The 19,743-nt window shown below is 39.3% G+C and overlaps 1 protein-coding gene across 11 annotated transcripts in view; it reads right to left on the bottom strand.

Moving 5' to 3' along the window:
- Nucleotides 1-19,743, bottom strand: part of CadN (Cadherin-N) — a 267,563-nt gene that overhangs the window by 3,020 nt on the left and 244,800 nt on the right. For 5 of the 11 annotated variants that reach the window (XM_066291539.1, XM_066291532.1, XM_066291534.1 and 2 more), the window contains exons 28-36: nucleotides 15,859-15,945; nucleotides 15,390-15,559; nucleotides 14,482-14,855; nucleotides 14,110-14,422; nucleotides 9,738-10,294; nucleotides 6,449-6,638; nucleotides 2,917-3,170; nucleotides 1,327-1,530; nucleotides 1,103-1,267 (exon numbers count right to left, since the gene is read on the bottom strand). In XM_066291539.1, the coding sequence (XP_066147636.1) occupies nucleotides 1,103-1,267; nucleotides 1,327-1,530; nucleotides 2,917-3,170; nucleotides 6,449-6,638; nucleotides 9,738-10,294; nucleotides 14,110-14,422; nucleotides 14,482-14,855; nucleotides 15,390-15,559; nucleotides 15,859-15,945 (2,314 nt within the window). Of the gene's footprint in view, nucleotides 1-870; nucleotides 897-1,102; nucleotides 1,268-1,326; nucleotides 1,531-2,916; nucleotides 3,171-4,998; nucleotides 5,241-6,448; nucleotides 6,639-9,737; nucleotides 10,295-14,109; nucleotides 14,423-14,481; nucleotides 14,856-15,389; nucleotides 15,560-15,858; nucleotides 15,946-19,743 lie in introns of all 11 variants that reach the window. The other 6 variants (XM_066291536.1, XM_066291537.1, XM_066291535.1 and 3 more) reach the window with 2 other exon arrangements.

The following is a 19,743-nucleotide window of genomic DNA, read 5'->3' as shown; positions in this document are numbered from 1 at the left end:
CCAAAAAAATTGATTGATAAGGAAAACATTCTATAGTAGGGTGAGTAGTTTCCGATTTGGGCAGGAATGTCTGGGAATATCCTAATCAGGAACTACTTCCACATCCATCTCAAATTGATTTTTCAGGAAATGTTTGGGCCAATGCCCGAGAATCCTTTAGAAAAGTAGCGGACGATTGTATCTATAAAATAAAATTTGCGACAATACGACTTTTTCGCAATGTTCAAATAACTTCATCCCATCTGAGAGAAGTTTGTGGAAATTTCGAAGGAACCCGCCCTTGAGCGGCCTAATTACGAACTTTGACGATTTCCGCGACACTTTTGTCGACCTAAAATATTATTTTTCGAGAATGTGACGATTTTCAATTGTAATTTTCCAAAAATTGCGGCGAGAATTTTTCCTGTGTTCCTAGAAACACGTCGATACATCTATCAGTTTTCTCTTTTTTGAAGATACGGTAGTTCACGATGCCCATGCAGCAGATATGCGTACAATTTCGGGTTTATATTTTATAATTAAAACAAAGAAATTCCAATAACGTGCCAGTTTGGATCGTTACCGGGGTTTTGGCAAGACCCCCATTGGTAAGGATATAACCACACCTTCCTAAAAAATCCTTAAAAATATGTTTCATAACTTCTTTTACACAGATATATACAACTTGTGCACTAAAACCATGTCCACCGTGATGTAGGGATTACTATTATCATTGTTTCACGTGTTCATATATTAAGTTCGAATTGTAATGATGAAATCAAAGTGGACACAGCCACTAAGACGTCTGCATGTGAAGGCACATAACTGCATTCCAAATGAAAATCAACCAAAAACGATACAAAGCTGAAGCCATTGTATCTAACCACATACTTGGATTTATGCCACGTAACCGCCATCTGCCAACATTTGATAAAACGATAAATTTAAGAAACTGCTTATCACGACAATGAAAAAACTAATATGAGAAACATTGCAATTAACCACAATTCAAAACAACTGTAGAGAATGAAATTAAGAGGGAAAAAGATAACAAAACAACTACAAAACCGTACAAAAAAGAACAAGAGCAAAATGAACTCATTACTAATAGCTAATAATTTACCAGAAGCCAAAGAGCTGAGAGATCCCGCAGTACTGCCACCACCCTCGTAGGCGTAGTTCCTTAAATCGTCGAAGGGTGGCGCGTTGGGGTCGCAATCTGCCCGTTTCTTGTGCTCGTCAATGAAACCGCCCACGTTGGGCTCCTGGCCAGGCACCATCATGGTGACTGCGCACGACCAAATACACATTTAAACCTGAACCCTCCCCGCCATCGACATCACTTACATCCGAGCTTATTGGGATCGAACTCTGGATGCGGTCCATTAATCGGGATTTGCAGAGGCGTGATATCGAAGGCCGTCATGTCATCTTCGCCTCCTCCTTCGTCGTCGTAGTTGATGATGTTCTCCCTGACGTCATCGTCTGGACCTGGATATTTTATGTGCGCCTCTCTTCGCCGGTTATAGACCACGAAGACCAGCACCAGGACTATGATAAGTCAATTAGTTTTGATTATGAAAGTAATTATGAAAGTAAAAAAGTTTAGAGTAGATTTTAGCATGCTGGTGCAAAAATTGGAAATCGACGAGCTCTTTAGGTCCAAATTATCGGAGTTATGCAAAGTTTAACAGCGCCATAAATTATGTTATTTTAATAGTTCGTCACTTTGAAGGTAGCTATGCTCCCGGTAACGTTGCCGGCACCTCGGTAATAGGACCTCCGAGGTAGAAAGTCAAAGTCCAGATAACGCTACCAGGAGGATAATTTAGTATTGTCGTAAATTATTTGCATAGTAACGATACGATAAGTGTACAGAATTATCGGTTTCCATAGGAATTATCTTCTAAGTGCCATTGCCAAGCGCTAAGATCTACTTGCTTAAACTTTTACTTTAACCAACTCTAATACTTTTCAGCCGGTTGAGCTCTTCTTTAGAAGTTGGAAACTTGACGAAACTGCCACATTTCGATGTTGTAACTAAATATATGAAAGTTGTAGCTTAGCCTTAGCAATGCCATGTTTCTCGAGAACAAAAACCGATTTTAAGGCTTTGCTTGAATTGACTTTCAAATACATAAAGGTGCACGTTTTCATTGAAACAAGCTAAAGTCACCGTTTTGCTTCTTTTCGGCCACGGAAGTAAACTCATCAATCCACAACATCCGGGAAGTTCCAAGTTTTAATTAGATCAACACTAAAGGCTGTCATAAGTTGATGCAAGTTTGAGTACTTTATAATTAAATTTTTAAGAAATTTGGTTCATCAGGGATAATTGCTTCAGCCTTTTTATTACGTAAACTGCTGGCCCAAGGTATCGAGCAAGTTTTCGGCTCAAATTCGAAACTAAGACGGTTCACTGGATTTTCTTAAGCCAGACGATCTCAGATAGGCGCGTTCACTTAGCAACTTAACACAGAGTTAGCACGTAATTTTGATCAAATTTCCATTTCCACGGCACAAAGGTATTAGTTAAGCACACATTTGGATGTCTCTCGTCATTTTGGACCGCTTGTGGGTAAAAAAAAAACTTGTCTCAAATGGAACATCCATCTTTCCATTTCTATGTAGCAAGCCTGGCGTCCTCGGAGAAATTTGTAATCACTGCCCGCATACCCCCAAGAAAAAAGCGGACCGGGAAAGTCCGCCGCTCCCTTGGGTCGCCGCCCTGGACGGTCGCCCAATCACGAATTGTGCAATGGAGAAATTTGAACAAAAGCGTCGTTTTGCGACTTCCACGTATAGAGAAAACCCGGAGAACCGTTTGGAAGTTTTGAAATCAAACCTTTTCCTTTTAATTCCCTAATTGTTCACCTAGCATGCAAGATTGATAAAGTTAAGGTGAATGATCATCCATAGACATTGTGGAATACCTACCCATAAGCAGCAGTAAACAACCAATCACAGTCAAAATGAAATCCTTCGAGGGCATAATGGCACCAGCCGAGGCCAGTTCGAGTTCGCAATTAAGGCCTGTGTGTTCCCGAGGACAAATGCACTCGTACCTTAAAGGAGGATCGAGGTCCACGCATATGCCTCCATTGGTGCAAGGCAACCAATGGCATTCATTAACGTTAACGCACTCGAGTTCCGAGGACCCTCGGACATGTGCTTTGTACCCTGCTCGACAACTAAAAAGGGGTAATTTCTCGGTCACTTACCTTCTTGGAGGAGGATTGGTTTAAGTTGCGATGGCACTGAGTACGCCCTTGGGTAATTTTGCAGGTATGTGTCTTATGACTGTTAAGCTGATTTTTATATTTAGGACAATTTCGTCGAAAAAGTGTTTTTTTTTTGCTTGTATCGCTTGCTTGAAATGAAAACCGTCACAGGTTCGTTGTGCAGCTGCTGGGATTTCCGCTAAATGACACGTTACCCCAGGAACATGTTTAAACGCGCGTTGGCATTATTCTTGCTCTGAATCTCAAAGGGTTGTGCAACAGTTTCACTCACAACTGTTACCTCTGTTGAATGGGGACACTGCGCTCCAAACTTTCCTTTCAGATATTCCATAATTTAAAAAGGTTTTCCGCCGAAAACGATTTTTGATTTTTTTCGAGTTATGTCGGATCTTATCAGATATACGGAATGCCACAAGGCTGTTTTACAGTGTCCTCGTCCCTATTTGTTGAACAACTTGTCGCACCAAAATCGATCAAAAGCACATTAGCGTGGGGCGTTCGTTGTGACAAATTTCAATTTTCGAAAATAGTCTTTTTGGAAACGAAATATCTATTATTGCCGCCACCTCCGGGGCGTCAGCCTGTGCCCCAAAGGTGACGGTGGCTGTGCGGTTCTTGCCAAATGAAGTTGAACGTTTTAACTCGTTTTTCCAAGAAGTTGCACCGAAAACGAGTAAAATCGCTTTGGCGTGGAATGCCTGTTATTCGGGATTCAAATTTTGGAAAACGCTATTATTTGATAAACGAATCTTCCCGTGTAACTGCCGCCAATTTTGTATCAGTTCCGAACGTATCTCCTTTTCCTGCCGAATCAAGCTGGAAATTGTTGCTAATAATAAGAATCATACGCTCGAACGATCATTCAAAAATCAGATTACAGCTACAGAGCGATTTCCAGCGGAGAGTTCGAACTCGCGAACCTTCATGGATTCCATCAATGAAAACCAGAATTCGGGTAATAGTATCAGAGAGACTTAGGGCCTCATAAAACACACATCATGCCCCAAGCAAAAATAATAAAAAAATTTAACATTGAAAACCCACTTTGATAATGGATGATTCAATTTGATGCAGCAAATAATTTTGTAGCGGCGTAAATTTAGGCCCAATTTTCGTGATAGAACCACAGTTGAAGCACATCGATGGCAGATGAACTGAATATTTGATGATCGATCGAACATTTCCGACCTTAACGAGATCGTAAATTGCCCGTAGGTAACTTTATAACAAAGATTGATAATGAATTCTTAACACTGAGACTTGTCGGATGCGCACTTATCTCAATGGAATCCATATTCACTTCCTGGATGACCTATTTATTTTACTGCAGCTTCCATAAACTTGTTCCCAAGCCGCGGTGGTGTTCATTCAGATTTTAATTATCTGTATTGTGTTTTCGTAAATTCTGTTTCTTACTTGGCGCAAAGTTGCGGATAAACCGATTTTCGAGCAAATTCGCAAGTTACCCCACTTTGTTCAGGAATAATTACTTCTAGTTTGTAAAGTTGCGAGGGGGCCAACCAGCGATTAGCAACTATGACGAAGTCTAGGCAACTACATATTCAATTTAAGAAGTTAATAGCGACTTACCGAATGCTGAGATTACGAATCAGTCATCTAGTAGTACCTATCTACCATTTATACATCCATGCATCGCGTGCAGCACACTCATGCCTTACAACGAATAGTGTTTCAATTTATTTTTTAAAGTGCTAGTTTATGAAGAATTCTCTATAACGTGGTCTATATCTAGCCTAAAACATAGATTCCTGCTCACTTAAGATAATCAACAGGCACACGAGAATGGCGGCCAGAGCGCCCATTGAAAGTTTCAACGTTTGGCCTTCCTGGATAAGTTCGCAATTTTCGCCCCAGAAACCATCTGGACAGTTGCACCTGTAACGTAGGTTCGGTTCCAGATTGATGCAGGTTCCCCCGTTTAGGCAAGGGAGGTCTAGACACTCGTCTTTGTCGTTGCAATCTTTCGAGTCTGAAGACATGATGCGACCTTCACCACAGCTATGTCAAAGGAACATTGGGATTGTGAATTTATTGGATACAAAATCGGTTCGTTTCAAGACTTATGAATCAGCGAAGGAGGTAGCCTTTACGTAATTAATTTAGGTACGGCATTATGCATCTACACCTCCTCCAGTTGCAATTTAGATTTACTTCTGGAATAACTTCTATAATAACCATTTACTTAATTAGGATGTGGCTACAGTTTGAAGTTTTCCTAACCGAGTCTTGATATATGTACACACGGTGTGTAATAAATTCGTGGAACGGTTATCCACCTGTGCTCCAGAAACTCCCTGCGACAGAATGACGACTTTCGCATTGTTGCTGAGGGACGTTCTATATTTAGTCCACTTTGAAATTACACATAAATTTTAAAAAATGTTTATTTCTATGCTCCCCCCTTCTCCCATTGTGCTTGGGAAAAGAGTGGTACAAAACATCGAGCAATGTGAAAAACAACATTAACCAATCTCGACAACTTTTCCGAGTTTCTATTTCTGTCCTCAAAATACTCTCACAAATCGCCTCACGTGCCAATGCGGAGCTCGCCATTTCGTCAGGTATATTTTCTTATCCGAAGGCATCAACTTTCATCAAGTTTTGCCTCAGGTTTGCGAGATGTTGACGTATTATACGTTTGTTATCAACAACTTGTGAGTCACCAATCACATGCAGAGTACTCTGTAATAGTATATTTTGGGCAAGTAAGTCTGTATTCCTCAAACAAAAGTGCTCCCAACTTAAAAGAACCAGGACAAATGCGCTTAAACCACAAAATAAAATGCACTAAAAATCCATTTCATTAAGAATGACAACGATAAAGCCAACGATAAACCAAACTTAACAGAAAAATAATACATTCACCATGATATAGAAAATAAAATCATTCACCTGGAATATTTCAAATAAATGCAGTTGCTTGAAACCAAATCAAAAGTGCAATTTTCAAATCCCCCGTCAATCGGAAATATACACGTGACTAATAATAATTATTTAAATCGATTTAATAATAATGAAGAATCGTTGAAATAAAGTCCAAATAATAATGATGATGATACGCGTAAACATGTAATTATGTACATATAGAAAATAAATAAAATACTCAGTGCCCCTGCAACTAAACCAAAGGTGATCACGTATCATTGAAAGGTGTGTTATATCTGCAGATGTGTATTATGTAAAACATGAACAATTAGAGTACGTACGTGCACTCGTAATCATTCCATAGATCCACACATTCAAACGGTTCTGGACAAATGACGTTTGCGCATGGTTTGTTGGACGCGCAGCCGCGGTCCAGGTTCCTTGCCATTGTGGCCTGGCCCCACTGAGTACCGTTCATCGCGGGCGGAAGCGGTAGGTGTTTGCCTTCAAGGCGGATATCGTCCAAACAACCTGAAAAGAAAATTCCAGATATGATAAATGTATCTCGTGGGTACGAAAATAGAGCTGGGGACGTGGGAATATGACCAATCCATTTGGACGGATGACATTGATTTACGTTGAAGAATAAGGGCCCTAACTTTTTATCTCCAGGTCTGGTCGCTACATTTTTGATCTTTTACGCTTCGGGAATCGAGTATGGATTTTGTCACAGGCCCTGCTTTGCACGGCACGTTGCTCATATCATCATCAACTTTAACGTATGCACCTCGTGTGTTATTTACTCAAATTTCAAATAATCGCGTGGAAATCACATAATATAACGTTGTAAAGACCGTAACAGTTGAATGGGACGTCCGTGGGTTCCTGACTGATCGGTACTATTACCGGCATTAAATTTATACTGGTGAATAATAGTATGTAACCGAGAGATTTATCAATCCGTGATACGTCAACGAATTTGCCCTTCCATTAAAATGGAAAGCCGAAAGTCCCGTTGTACAGTTGGACCCTGGTGTAAATGGCGCCATCTGGATAGCGTCTGCTAGGACAAGGGGTGTGTGCAAACGTGACTTCCCCATTTTGTTGCATGTTGAGGCCAGTATTTGCCTGATTGAAAATTAGTGAAGTTTTGGAAGCAGAGGAAATAGAGGTATAGGCAGAGTTCCAGTAGCTAAAATTGAATTTGGATATAGCCCGAACTCAACGAAATAAACTCTCTTTAAATTGCAATTGCAATAGCAATATTTTACTATCCTAATTGCTGCGTTATATTGACCATCAGATTGCAAAACGGCTTACAAAGAATACCACTTTTTTTAGAAGTGAATAATTTAAATTGAAAATACCATATTCGTTAATTAACTGTTGCATAAATGAATGCTAGCAAATTAGTATTCGCAAAATGCGATATTTGACTGACTAATTAAAATGTCGCTCAGCAAAAATATATTGAATTACCACTTTGGTCATGGGTTTTAGCATGATTTGTAAGGGCAGATAGAAATAACTGGGGGGCGGGGGTGGTTGGGATTGTAAGGTGGATCACGATAACCCCCTTCTGTTATTCAATACACCGACAATGGTGTCCTTTAAAGCTCATAGTCGAAAAAAGTTGTTGTTCTTGCTGAAATTCGAGAGCAACCCTGAAAAATGCGCCATCCAGGTCTATATAGTAAATCTTATACTCATTTCCTAGGTTTTGCAAAATGGCATCTCTAGACCACTCTCGGAAGTTATCGTTGTTCCTTTGATATAAAAACCTGCTTCGTAGATATTTAATACAAAAGAACGGCACGATCCGATTTAACGGCCCTTAAACATTCGGAACGCTTCAGTTAACTGGCATCGCCCCAATTTTCCTCGCGCTCAGTCCGCCCTTTTGTGTCGTCGATACGTCCCTTGTCCTCGTCCTATTGTATTATAACCATTCGTTATGCGAATTGGGATATACCTCAAATTGCCCGGGGGCCAAATTAAATTTATACTAATTGAGCGAGTTAGAGAAGCTATTAAGCTGGATTTGTAAGCTCTGCTGTTCTCCTTCGTCATTTGCTGCTGATTGCGGTTGATGAGAAAAGAGTCTCGCTTATCTCAACGAGGGGAATGTTAATAGTGGTGTAAAACCACATTCGGGATAAACCATTAATGGTTGGACAATATTTTTGAAACTGCTAGATGCACGGGAGTCAATTAATTGCGCTAAGTGATCCAAAATGATCTCTAAGTTCCTCATCCGGCCAAAGATACCGTGAAAACTTTAAGATAACTTTGATTTCAAAGTAGATTATTAATTTTTTAGTTTAAAAGCTGCATAAAGGCTGCAATAGCATTGTCTACGCGCGCTGTCCAGGTTTTTCCCCTTTCGAAACTCTGGTACTTATTGTCTTTGCTCACATCAGGGGACCAAACTTTCAACGCGACAAACTAGCCCTAAGTCTTCTCTTCAAGAAATAATGCAGTTTCCTTGTTAGCTTCTTGTGTGCTTATTGCACCAAACAGAATCCTAGAACTTTCTGCATTAACCCAAAGAACATTCATATTACTGGTTGGTAACAAGGTATGTATATTACAAATTCCCTAAGGTGAGTGACAGTCATGAATTCCATCATGCATAATGTATGAAATCCCAAAGGTCATAAAAAGCGAAATTACTACGCGCATCATCCTCTAATAACTAGTCCTAAGTTTGATAAGGGTCGCATAACACTGAAAGCGATACTTCAACGCATTAATGGAACTTTTGCCCCCTGATATGATATATCGCGCAAAACGTTACGTAAGGGATAGCCCTACTCCTTAAGGTAAAGAAAAACCCTTTCTCAAAGAATAGAGCTCCTAATGCTAGCGACAAATTTCCGGTTTGGCGAGAAGGAAATTTAATTTTCAGACGATTTTGTCACGACGTTTAAGGACGAAAGGTGGAATGAGATAAGTTTTTCTAAAGGGATCGTTTTTTGAATGTCTCGGAAACAGGACATCTCATTTTTGCTGGACTGCAAGAGCTTCTAAAAATAAAATCTAGCGTAAGTGAATAGTGGCAGGACTATGTATCAACTTGTGAGGAGGGGAATAAGGCAATCCGCTGCTTGCAAATCTACTAAGTGACATATGAGAGTTAGGGGTAGTGATCTAAACGCGTACCCTAGTCTGCAAACAATACATTTTTCGGGACAACTTGGGCACGAAATTGTAAGGAAACGCTGAGGGAACAGCCTTACTGCTTATGCAATTTTTAATACAGAACATCCGCGGCGATGGTATCCCGGTGGCAAAATATCTCCCACGTGAAATATCGGGTATGTTCCAAGTTGTAACTTCTAACGGACAGGAAAACGTATTCCGGTTCATTATCAATATGCGCAATGTGCCAATCGGGCTATGTTGCGCCGATTTATGACTATCCGAAATTGGTGTTCCTTCCTATTGGAACAGAGCTATGAGTCAGACGTGCAAAACTTGTCATACCCTGAATTGCAAAGAAGCCAATTTCTACGTAAACCTTAGCGCATTTAAAACCAGTGTAGATGTGTGCGAGAGCATCGCATCACAGTAAATTGAAGAACATGTTAGGTGAAGACACTTGTAAAACAACCGAAACGGACCACTTACCTTTCTGATAATCGGCATATACTTCGAAGGTTCTCACCCCAGTATACTCGGCCTTCCCTCCAGCATAAACCCCCTCCTGCTTGTCAACAAGCAACCATTGGTGTCCCAAATAATTAAATGTTTCGTTGTATCTCCTCCCCTCGCCCCCATCAAGCTCCAAGGTTGCCGCACTGCCGTACCGGGACACTCGCGCCACGTGCCACTGTCCATCGTCCACCGGTACCGCACTCAACCAAATGTCCTTCTCTTCTGTCCTCAGCGAGTTCAGGTTGTACCGGAAATAGAGACGAGAGTCTTTGATTTCCAGAATGGCGTACTCGCGATTATGTTGGTCGGATACACGGAAAAGTTCGCCGTGTACCTCGCGGGTTCTGAACCGAAGCTGAATTTGGGTGGAGAAACGGTCCGGCTCGAAGCTGAGGGCGTATTTGACATATGATTGAGGGCGGAAGCTCGTGGGGATGGTGGAAATGGAACAAGCGGGCCCCGTCCAGCCGGGATGGCACTGGCATTTTGCTTCGTTCATGCTGCCTACGCAGGTTCCGTGTTCCCAACATCTGGAAAAAAATTCCATGCATCAGGAAAAAGGCACAAAAAATAGGGAGTTGAGTTGTAGGATTGTGAGAAGAAGCTGTATGGTAGAGAAGGCAGATGGAGACATCAATTCTAGATGGAAAGAAGTATTATTCAGTTCTAATTTGTTGAAGTTGTTAGAGAATTTCATAACCTTCAGATTAGACCTGTCGGGTGGTTGCAAGTTGTATTTCTCGGAAAAACCCGATATATTCACTTATACCATATCGTAAATTTTGTTTTAAAGTTTATAATGGCTGGGATTCAGTATATCGTTTTGGATGTACAGTGAACAGCGACATTAGTAACCTTTCAGTATTTTTTTCCCCTATAAAAAGGTCCCAAATGCGAAGTTTTTGATAACAGAATTTAATTAAAATACTGAACAAGCAGCCACGCTCCAAATAAAGTACATAGATTTCAGTTACCATTAAATCCAATGCAAAATCTGTAAACTATTTTAATATAAAGTATGTAATTCACAACGAGTTTTATTTAATGTTTTTAGTAAAAAAGGATGAAAAGAAAATTAAATGTCAATTACAAATCTTCGAAGTAGATACGCAAATAGGAGATTTCCCATTTGGCTGGAAATTTCTTATTAAATTTTCAAAAGGTAAATCAAATATTCATCTTGATTTGGAGTATGAGTTTAATGTAAATTATTCGAAGAAACGCACAGGGCAATCTCGAATTGATGAATCAGAAGTTTGCGTTAAAAATATCACATTTAAACGTAATTATCTTATCGCTTTTATAATTAAAATGATTTAAAAAGCACAATTATGACTAAATATATTATTTAAATAATGGAGAATTTCATGATTTAAAAATGCTGGCTAGCAGCGAATATCGATTAGTTACATCAAATTGGAAGTGCTTAAAATCGTTGTAACTTTGCACAAATTTAAAACTTACGATAAGCCTTTTAAACCCATGTGGACTGGATTTAGGACAATGGGACACATTTTGTGATTGGCAACGTTTTTAAAATTGTAAAAAATGTTTAAGGAGCTCTCCAAGTTTTTAAAATTTGCCAAAATATTAAAAAATCGACGAAATCGCCCCATGCGTGTGAATAAAATTTTGAAATTTACTCAGTTTCCAAAAACCGAGCTAACACGCACTATCAGCTCGTCGAGCTAACTAGATTTTCACTGGAAAATTTTAATAAAAATAATGGTCTTCTCACAAAACGGCAAAGTCCTCGATGGCCATATACACAGTGTTGTGTTTTTTCGAGCCATGTACTATTTTGTTACGTATCTTTTTCGGAACACCGAAGATGGAAATAAATCTAAAAAAGAAAATTATGAAAACAATAGAAAATGTGCCATCCTGTCTATCGAGAATGGTGCGTTTTCGACCATTGTCCCATCAGCCTCTTTTATTGCTTTGCAGAGCACTGTCGCTTACCGAAATATCCGTACGATGGTGTATTATACGTTGTTCAATAAAATGGGGTGAGGTAAGAAATACGGAAAATCACTAAGAGCAGGTGCGTAATATGTGACAAACGATACTAATTAAAATACTGTTTTAAAGTGTGTGGATTAATATCAATCAAGGGATTATATACAGCATTATTAATTTAACTGATATTTCACATTGCATTTATGCATACCGGCAGCCTATTACGTAGTTTAATGCACCTGTAGAACGGAGCATGTTCCTCTATTAACGGTCTATGTAATGAAATGATGTATTTTTTTACTGAAATTAGTAGCTGGCGCGAACCTGCTAAAAACCGTATTATTGTTAAAAAAAAAGGACAAGGAACATTCCTGAATCTATATACACCTGGTGCTTTAGCTAGCGGAATAAAAAAAATATACAACAATCTCTCATAGACATTCCTTTGATTTCTTTCCAGCTGCAGGTTTACGTACCGGAAATATTTTATAAAAATTTATGCTTTGACGGTAAAGAATTATTCTCTACCTAATAGGACAGTCAGAGCTTGCAGGAGAAATTTTATAAACATGATTTATAGTTGAGTTTAAGACTCCAGCAAGTAATAAAAATTACCATTTGAAAACCTCTACCGAATATGGCCGCCCCTAATTTCGGTCGCTCGTGTGCAATGCGTACTTCTCACAATAGGACCCAGCGGCTGTGCAGATCTACAGTGTACCTTTCGAACGTTATTAATTTTTTTTCTTGCTCATAAAGTGTTCTTGCACGAAATAGGTTTTTAAGTTAGGCTGTATTGTCGTTATTTTTCGCTATAAACTCTTCGAACGTACCAGTAAGGCATGTCCTCCCCATGAAGTGTAACAGCATCGATCTCTGATCTTAACAAGTCGGAGCTGTATAATTTGTCCCAAGTGACGATGAAACTACACCTATTAAGATGTCTTTGTGGGTTAGTCCAACAAAGACCAGAAAACGCGACGATTTAACGTAATAATATATACTTATCCTTTCAGTTAACAAAATAACAGTTCCATTTAATAATAATGAATGTTCCTTATCGCACGAAGTCACGTTAACATCCAAGTTAATCTCCTTCGTTTCGTTGAGAGTGCTAAGAAAACAGCAAAGTTCATGGTTTTGAGAAGACGTTCGTGTTACTAACAATTCGACTTTCATTATCTTTTAGAGCATGAAATTTTGATTAAATGTTTTTGTAGGCGAATTTAATCTCCCAACCTAATTCGTTAGAGAAACACAACATTACGTAAACGTATCATTTATTACCGAATTCATCATCGTAAAAAATGGGGCTACTAAGCGATTTGCAATGAAAAATTCAGGAACGGCCCGTTATCCTGTCTTAAGACCGGGAAGGAAAACGACGTTTGCGAGGCTCGCGAGCGAGGAATGCGAAATGGGGCCGCAAAAGGACGAGCAGAAGACATATTCCCATATGACGTAAAAACTGGACGTTCTCCAGTTTTCCAGTAGCAACAAATGTATGCATACTTATCGGACCTGAACTAATTATTATACAGGGGGTCCGGAAATGCAATAATGAATTTTTTATTATACATTCTATGGTATGCTTTGTATACATCTGAGGATTTCGTCGAACAATAAGCAATGCAACAAACGGAACGTGTTTGTGTTGTATCTTCAAATGTATATTTAATGAGCATTAATATTAATGTCGGGGAAAGCTGATAAGTGATGGGAACACCGCAAGCCCTTTGACGAAGAAACATAATTTGAGAACCTATTCGCAAAGGCGTTTGTGGTCCCATCTGAACTGTTGTTTCGTTTGCAGTGTGGGTCGCTGTATTTTTCATTGTTCGGCGAAATGCTCAGATTTACATTTTGGCAAAATTTCAGATATGTATAGGGAGCTCCAATCAAACTGGGACATTTTGTTACGGTCTCTTTCCCCCAAAAGGTCTATTGTCGTCTCAATGCAGATACAATACTTCAGTCTTCAGAGCCTTTCTTCCAGGGAAATTTAGTACGAACTTAAAAGAAATTTTCGACGTTCTCGGGAACTTCGGGAAACCTTCACTGGATAAGGCACATGATAATTTATTCCAATTATTGGATATTTAGGTCAACTAAAAAATCGAGCTGAATCATCGGAATTTTGCAACTCCCTTAAAGTAGTCAATATTAAACATTTTTGAGACGCTTCTGACGGATGGTTGTAAAGATAATGGCGATTTTGATAGAAATCGGTGATATTTCTAGTGATGAGTCAATTCTGGACTTTTCAAAATCAACCATCGAGTATAAAATTGTCCAATAATCTTTCTGGGCGACATCTTTTGGATCCAGGTTTATCATTCACGCTGGATGCAATCGATTCGCAGTGAAAAAACGTAACTTTTCTTACCGGGCTGTGATGTCTGTTCGCTGACACAAATCGTCAGTCTGAGGACACCCGGCCTGACTGTGCCTGGACAGCCCTGGGTGCGCCAGATCGTACAACTTGGAATTATGGAACAAATTGCGGATGCACCCATCGAAACTCTTTCCAACAGGCATGTATTGCCAATGGTAGTGCGTCGGGTCGAATTGTTCGACATATAGCCCACCCAATTGAAGGGGAGCATTCACATTGAGGTACTCGTTGAACGGAGGAATGGAGCCTTGAGCTTGGCAGCTGCTATCATCGAATTCTGGCGCAGTGCCATCTTCTAGTTCAGCTAAAAAAGAGCGTTTGAAGTAGTTTTTAAGATAAAATTTAAGCCCTCTAACTTGTTACCTATATCTGCAGATTTACAAAAATCAACCACCATCCTCACGTTCTCAGTGTCCCAGAAAATGTCCAATCTGTGCCACTCTCCGTCATCCAATGTTTTCTTGGTTTTAACCCTTAGTTCCAAGGTTCCTGACCCGAAATCTAAGAGCAGCCTGGGATAGCCTCTTTCCAGTTCCAGGGCGATGTAGTCGGAGACCATGACTTCGTCTTTTTCTGGTGGGACAATGGGGCCGTTGTAGAGGAGCAAGCCATCACCTTTTCTGGTGGAGAATTCAAAGTGCAGATGACTTTTGTCGCACATATCCAAGGCTGGATACCAGGCCCAGCCGTTGCCGTGGAAACTTCTTGCGGTTTGCTGACATCGGGGACCGTTGTATCTGTTTGGGGTACAGACGGGTAAAGCCAAAAAACCACACATAGATATTTGATGATAATTAGTAAATGGATTAATCGAGGTCCTAAGGGTACGGTTCATCATCGACTTTTTTCAACGATCGCCCGTTATGAATTATAATAACTTGAAATTCTGTTTTAATGTTATTCTTAAGAGAAAAACCAGTGATGTATAAATATTTACTGAAGTTTCGGAAATTTAAACCCACGGCCTCGAAGTTCGTAAAATCGGAAAAATCTAGGTTTGTTCTGTCTTCTTTACTTTGCACCGTTGTTCTCTTTTGTGTTACTGCCTGTTAAAATTTAATTAATTCCGGAACAACTAGATTTACTACCTTCTCAGTTCATAAAGCGCATTAATATGCAAATGGCTAAGAAAGGAAATATACAGTCCGCTATATTTTCGCTTATTGTTTAACGCAAAACACAAGAAGTGTATAAAAGAAAATTTACTTCCAGTTAAAGAAATTAATTCGAGTTTTTCTCAGTTTTTTTCAGAATAAAAAGATTTTTCTTACCCTGCAGGACAAGAACAAGCCAAAGAAAACCTGGTTTCGCTACATCGTCCACCGTTGTAGCAGGGCGTATTTCTGCAATTTTCCTCCTTGGAAAAGTTTCTTGCCCCGCATGTGCACTCTGCCAATACATCTACTCTCACCCCCACCAGAGCAGTTTTATTGGCATTGACCTGGAAAAATCCGTGAGGCAATTTTAGACTTTGCCAAAAAATCTTATCGAAATATCTAAGCTTCTTCGAAAAAAATCCAATAACACATTTTCGTTTAACTAATCGTTTCCAACACTTTTTTGCTCTAATCTTTAATATATCAAAATCCGTCACATCCCTGACATATTAGACGGTTACCATTATCGCAATTTCGTTCACGACATATATCCAGGAGATAGCTCACAATCCGTCCGGAATTGATGGGCCATTATTTAAAAAAGAACCATTACTCGATGACGACGATATGGGCGGGTACTTACCATGTAGGGCAAGGCACTTATGTCCAACGTGTTTGTGCAGGATCCCTCGCACATTTGGTTTTCGTACAGGCACTCATCGATCCCCACCTGGAAATAAAAGAAGAAAAACATCTTTAAACAAGTCCCATCACCTTAAGTACTTCCAAGGATAATTATTTACTATGCAGGCGTGTATGTGAAACCTATTTTAATCCATCGCGAAGGGAAACAAATGGAAAATAATTGAGGTGGGGAACGATGGAAAGACTGAAGAAACATAATATGACGTTATCGCTCTAAATACATAAAGTCGATTCATCACATTATTATCAAAAATGTCACTGCGTGTTATAACGGAAGGACGATGCCAACATGTCTCGTACTCCCAAGCAATATAAAAAGTGATTTATCACGTTGGGGCATATTAGTTATTGTCCCTATTCTGTTACAGGGCTCGATTGAAATATGCTACTTTAAAAGTTGTTTAATAATCGTTTCATTCAATGCTTTGTAGTGCCAAAGTAGGGGACTATTGGGGAAAATTTGTTACATGAGGAAAGAACAACGGGTCTTGGTTAAGGGTACAATAGAAGTGAAATTGGCAAAGTTGCTGATATTTTTGTTCTTTCTATTGTTTTTTTTTAAATATCTTTTTGAAGTAAAAACGGGGTGCCGTAGAAAGTTCAAATGATACCATCATAAGAGTTATTTATGAGTAAGACGCTGAAACAATAAGAGTACGCCTGCGGCCGAAGTTTGATACCCGACGCGGGGCAGAGGGTCTTTATGCGGTCAAGGGCGCAAACCTTTCATCTCGTAAGACGTAAAACTTTTTACGCATAAATGATATTTTTTAAACCCTCCACGTGCAAGTAGAACAAAATTAGTACGTCTATTTTTTGGTTAAAAGCAGTTAAAAAAATGAACAGGCATTATTTCTACTTTACGGCTCGTTGCCAAAAGCGAAAGACATTACAACTTTACGGCCCATTGCCGTCTACGAAGGGCTGTAAAAATAAAACGAAGTTCGCTGGTCAAAAACTCATGGTTTCCGCCATGGAAACTGTGATGTGAACAAACAATATCGGTTCGTTTATGGGTAAAGTTACTATTACACCGCAGCAGCAGTTTAAAGCAAACTTAATGCAGTGGTATTTTTTAAATAGCCGTGCTGGAGAGTTTCTTTTTAATTCAGGAATTATATTTCTTCGTTAGTAATTGTAAGATCCGAAAATATACAGGGTGTTTCAAATAGACGCGGCAATATTTAAAGGAGTGATTTCTCAGGTCATTTTATGGAAAAAAAGTCCCGATAAGCACGGATCCGGAAATGCCTTATTTCCAAGATGGAGGGAGTAATTTTTTTTTTATTAACGGTTTTCGAAAAATAGTTCAAATATCTTTGGACCGATATTTTTTAAATTTAATTAATCATAGAAAAACATTTTCAAAAAACTCAAGGGTTTATTCCCTTATTCCCTAAGCATATTTTATGTTTCGATGATTCTGTCCCGTATTATTACAAAGTTACCGAATTAGAAAAAAAATCCGTCAAAAGATATTGGAATTATTTTTCAAAAATCATTATTCAAAATAAATTATCCCCTTCTATCTTGGTAACGTATATTTCCGGACCTGCGTATAAAGGAACCTTTTTTTCATAAAACGGCCTGAGAAATCACTCCGTCAAATACTGAAGCATCTTTTTCAAACACCCTGTACGCACCAAGAATCTGCCCTTAAGTATACCTGTTCTAATACCCGATTTACTACGAATGGTCATTTTTATCTGACTTTCAATAATTTTGAAGTTCCTCCCCATGTCCTCTTAGGTCGGTACATGGCTCATTCGATCTTCAGGTAATCTGGTTAATCTCGGGGACGCGAACAGGTACACAGCGTGCTTCATTCTAACAGACCCGTGGTCAAAAAATTCCGGACATAGATTCTGTAGGAGTTTGATTCAGGCCTCTGAAGACTCATATCACGTTGTTAATCTTCCGACTTGTCCGGAAGGCTTTCGGAAACTCCGCCCATCACACCAAATTTAAGAATGCTTTGCCCTGGATAAAAATTGCGCACGTTACAGAATTACTTCAAACACAATATCAATTCCCGTTGCATTATACATATCCAGTGAAGTAAATCGTCCTTGAAAGCTTCACGACAACATCCCTCTGTAACATTAAAGCTCAAACGAATAAAAATATGTAGCAGCTTTCTAGGCGGCAAAAAGTATCGTCGTCGTTAAAATGCTGGCAACTTCTTTCGATTTAACTTTGTCAGCGTCGAGATGTTATGAACTGACGCAAAGAAAGCTCTTCTCTTCGTTCTTCTTTTTGGCTCCGGAGCGTAACTTTTTCGACGCTCGTCCGCTCCTTGTCGCGAATTAATGGGCGTGACAAATGACGTCATTATGTCACATTTCGGGATCGTTACATTTAAATTCTTCACCCTTGATTATATACTGGATGCTACTTAACTCTTTCAATTTTGGTGATGCCCTAAAAGTCCCTTTTTTTTGAGATCAGGAAATTTTTGAATTGTGACACCTCCACGGGCGTCCCGAGATGCCGACGTAAAAGTTGTCCGTGGTCAATGGACGAGAGCCGATTGGTAATACAGGCGGTGAGTGGTGCTGGAGAAAAGGTTCAAATGTGCAGGGCGTCCACGCGAAAACTCCCTCCCCTTTCTAACTTTCAAGTATATTGAAATAGGCATTTTTTTGTGACAAAAGGTGCTGTTGTAGTTATTCGAGATAGTCAGCAGTTTCACACAGGGCGTTTAATGACCGTGCGCCAACCCTATATTGAATTTTTCAAAATATTTACAAAAATTCACTCCCCTGCAACGTAATTCGATGGCGGTGCTCTACAAAGGTGTACATCTTAGTTAGCTTTGAAAACAACATGACTGATGTGGCCAGCAGTAGTCATTTGTTTTGTCATCGTGACGGACGGTGTCAACGTTCCATTCAATGGTTCATTGCGTTAATAATCAATATTTTCTATGAAAAACGGTAAGTACCGAAGAGGAAAGTTATTTTCTAAAATATTAACAATTAAAGTTAAATTAAATTGAATACAATCACAACAAGGCAGAATAAACTTATTCCCCTGTTTTTGTTGTTATTTTACAACTATCATTCAAAGTTCCTTCTATAATGTACAACACACGATCGATATCTTTTTTCCAAATTTCGTAGGCACATTGTTATCACATCACTTCGATTACTGTGATTTATTATACTTGAGACTCCTCTTCTCGTCGCGTCTAACGTATCAACCAACGCACCACCGTATATCTAGTTTTTTAAAGCACCCCATGAAAGAGTGCCCAACGGGGTGAGGTCGGGACCGTTTGGTGGCCGTGGAATTGTTCCGTTTTTTCCGATTCGTCATGGACATTCCCGATTTGTTTTGGCGCGCCATCTGGTTGCCAAATAATTTCATAACGCTCATTACGGGGTAAATTTTCAATGAAATCAAAGATGTCTTCATTTACAAATCCATAACACCGTTGACCCGTCGAGGTGGCACCGAAAGTAATTGGCCTAATAAAGTTATTGTTGAAAATACCACACCACACAAGAACATTTAGTTCTGCCTTGAATTATTTTTTACTTTTTTTTTAAATTTGGGTTGCACCTAGACCAAGCGTGCACGTTTTGTCCGTTAAACGCACCAGCAGTCGCAAATGTTGCCTCATTTGGCAATAAATTTTAAAAAATTGGATTATCCCTTAGGCGACTTAACATATAGTTACAAAAATTTGATTTTTTCTGCATATGAGTATCTGACGATTTTTGCACTGCTGTAAACTTGTGAGCTTTCATTTGATTATTTTTTAAAACTTTATGTAGTAGTCCTCGAGGTAGATTCATTTTCAAACTTCCACTGCGCAAAG

Source organism: Euwallacea fornicatus, chromosome 16 (genome assembly GCF_040115645.1).
Source record: "Euwallacea fornicatus isolate EFF26 chromosome 16, ASM4011564v1, whole genome shotgun sequence".
Taxonomy (NCBI): Eukaryota; Metazoa; Arthropoda; class Insecta; order Coleoptera; family Curculionidae; genus Euwallacea; species Euwallacea fornicatus.
Note: the sequence above shows the minus strand (reverse complement) of the source record. Positions and strands in the feature narration are given on the sequence as shown.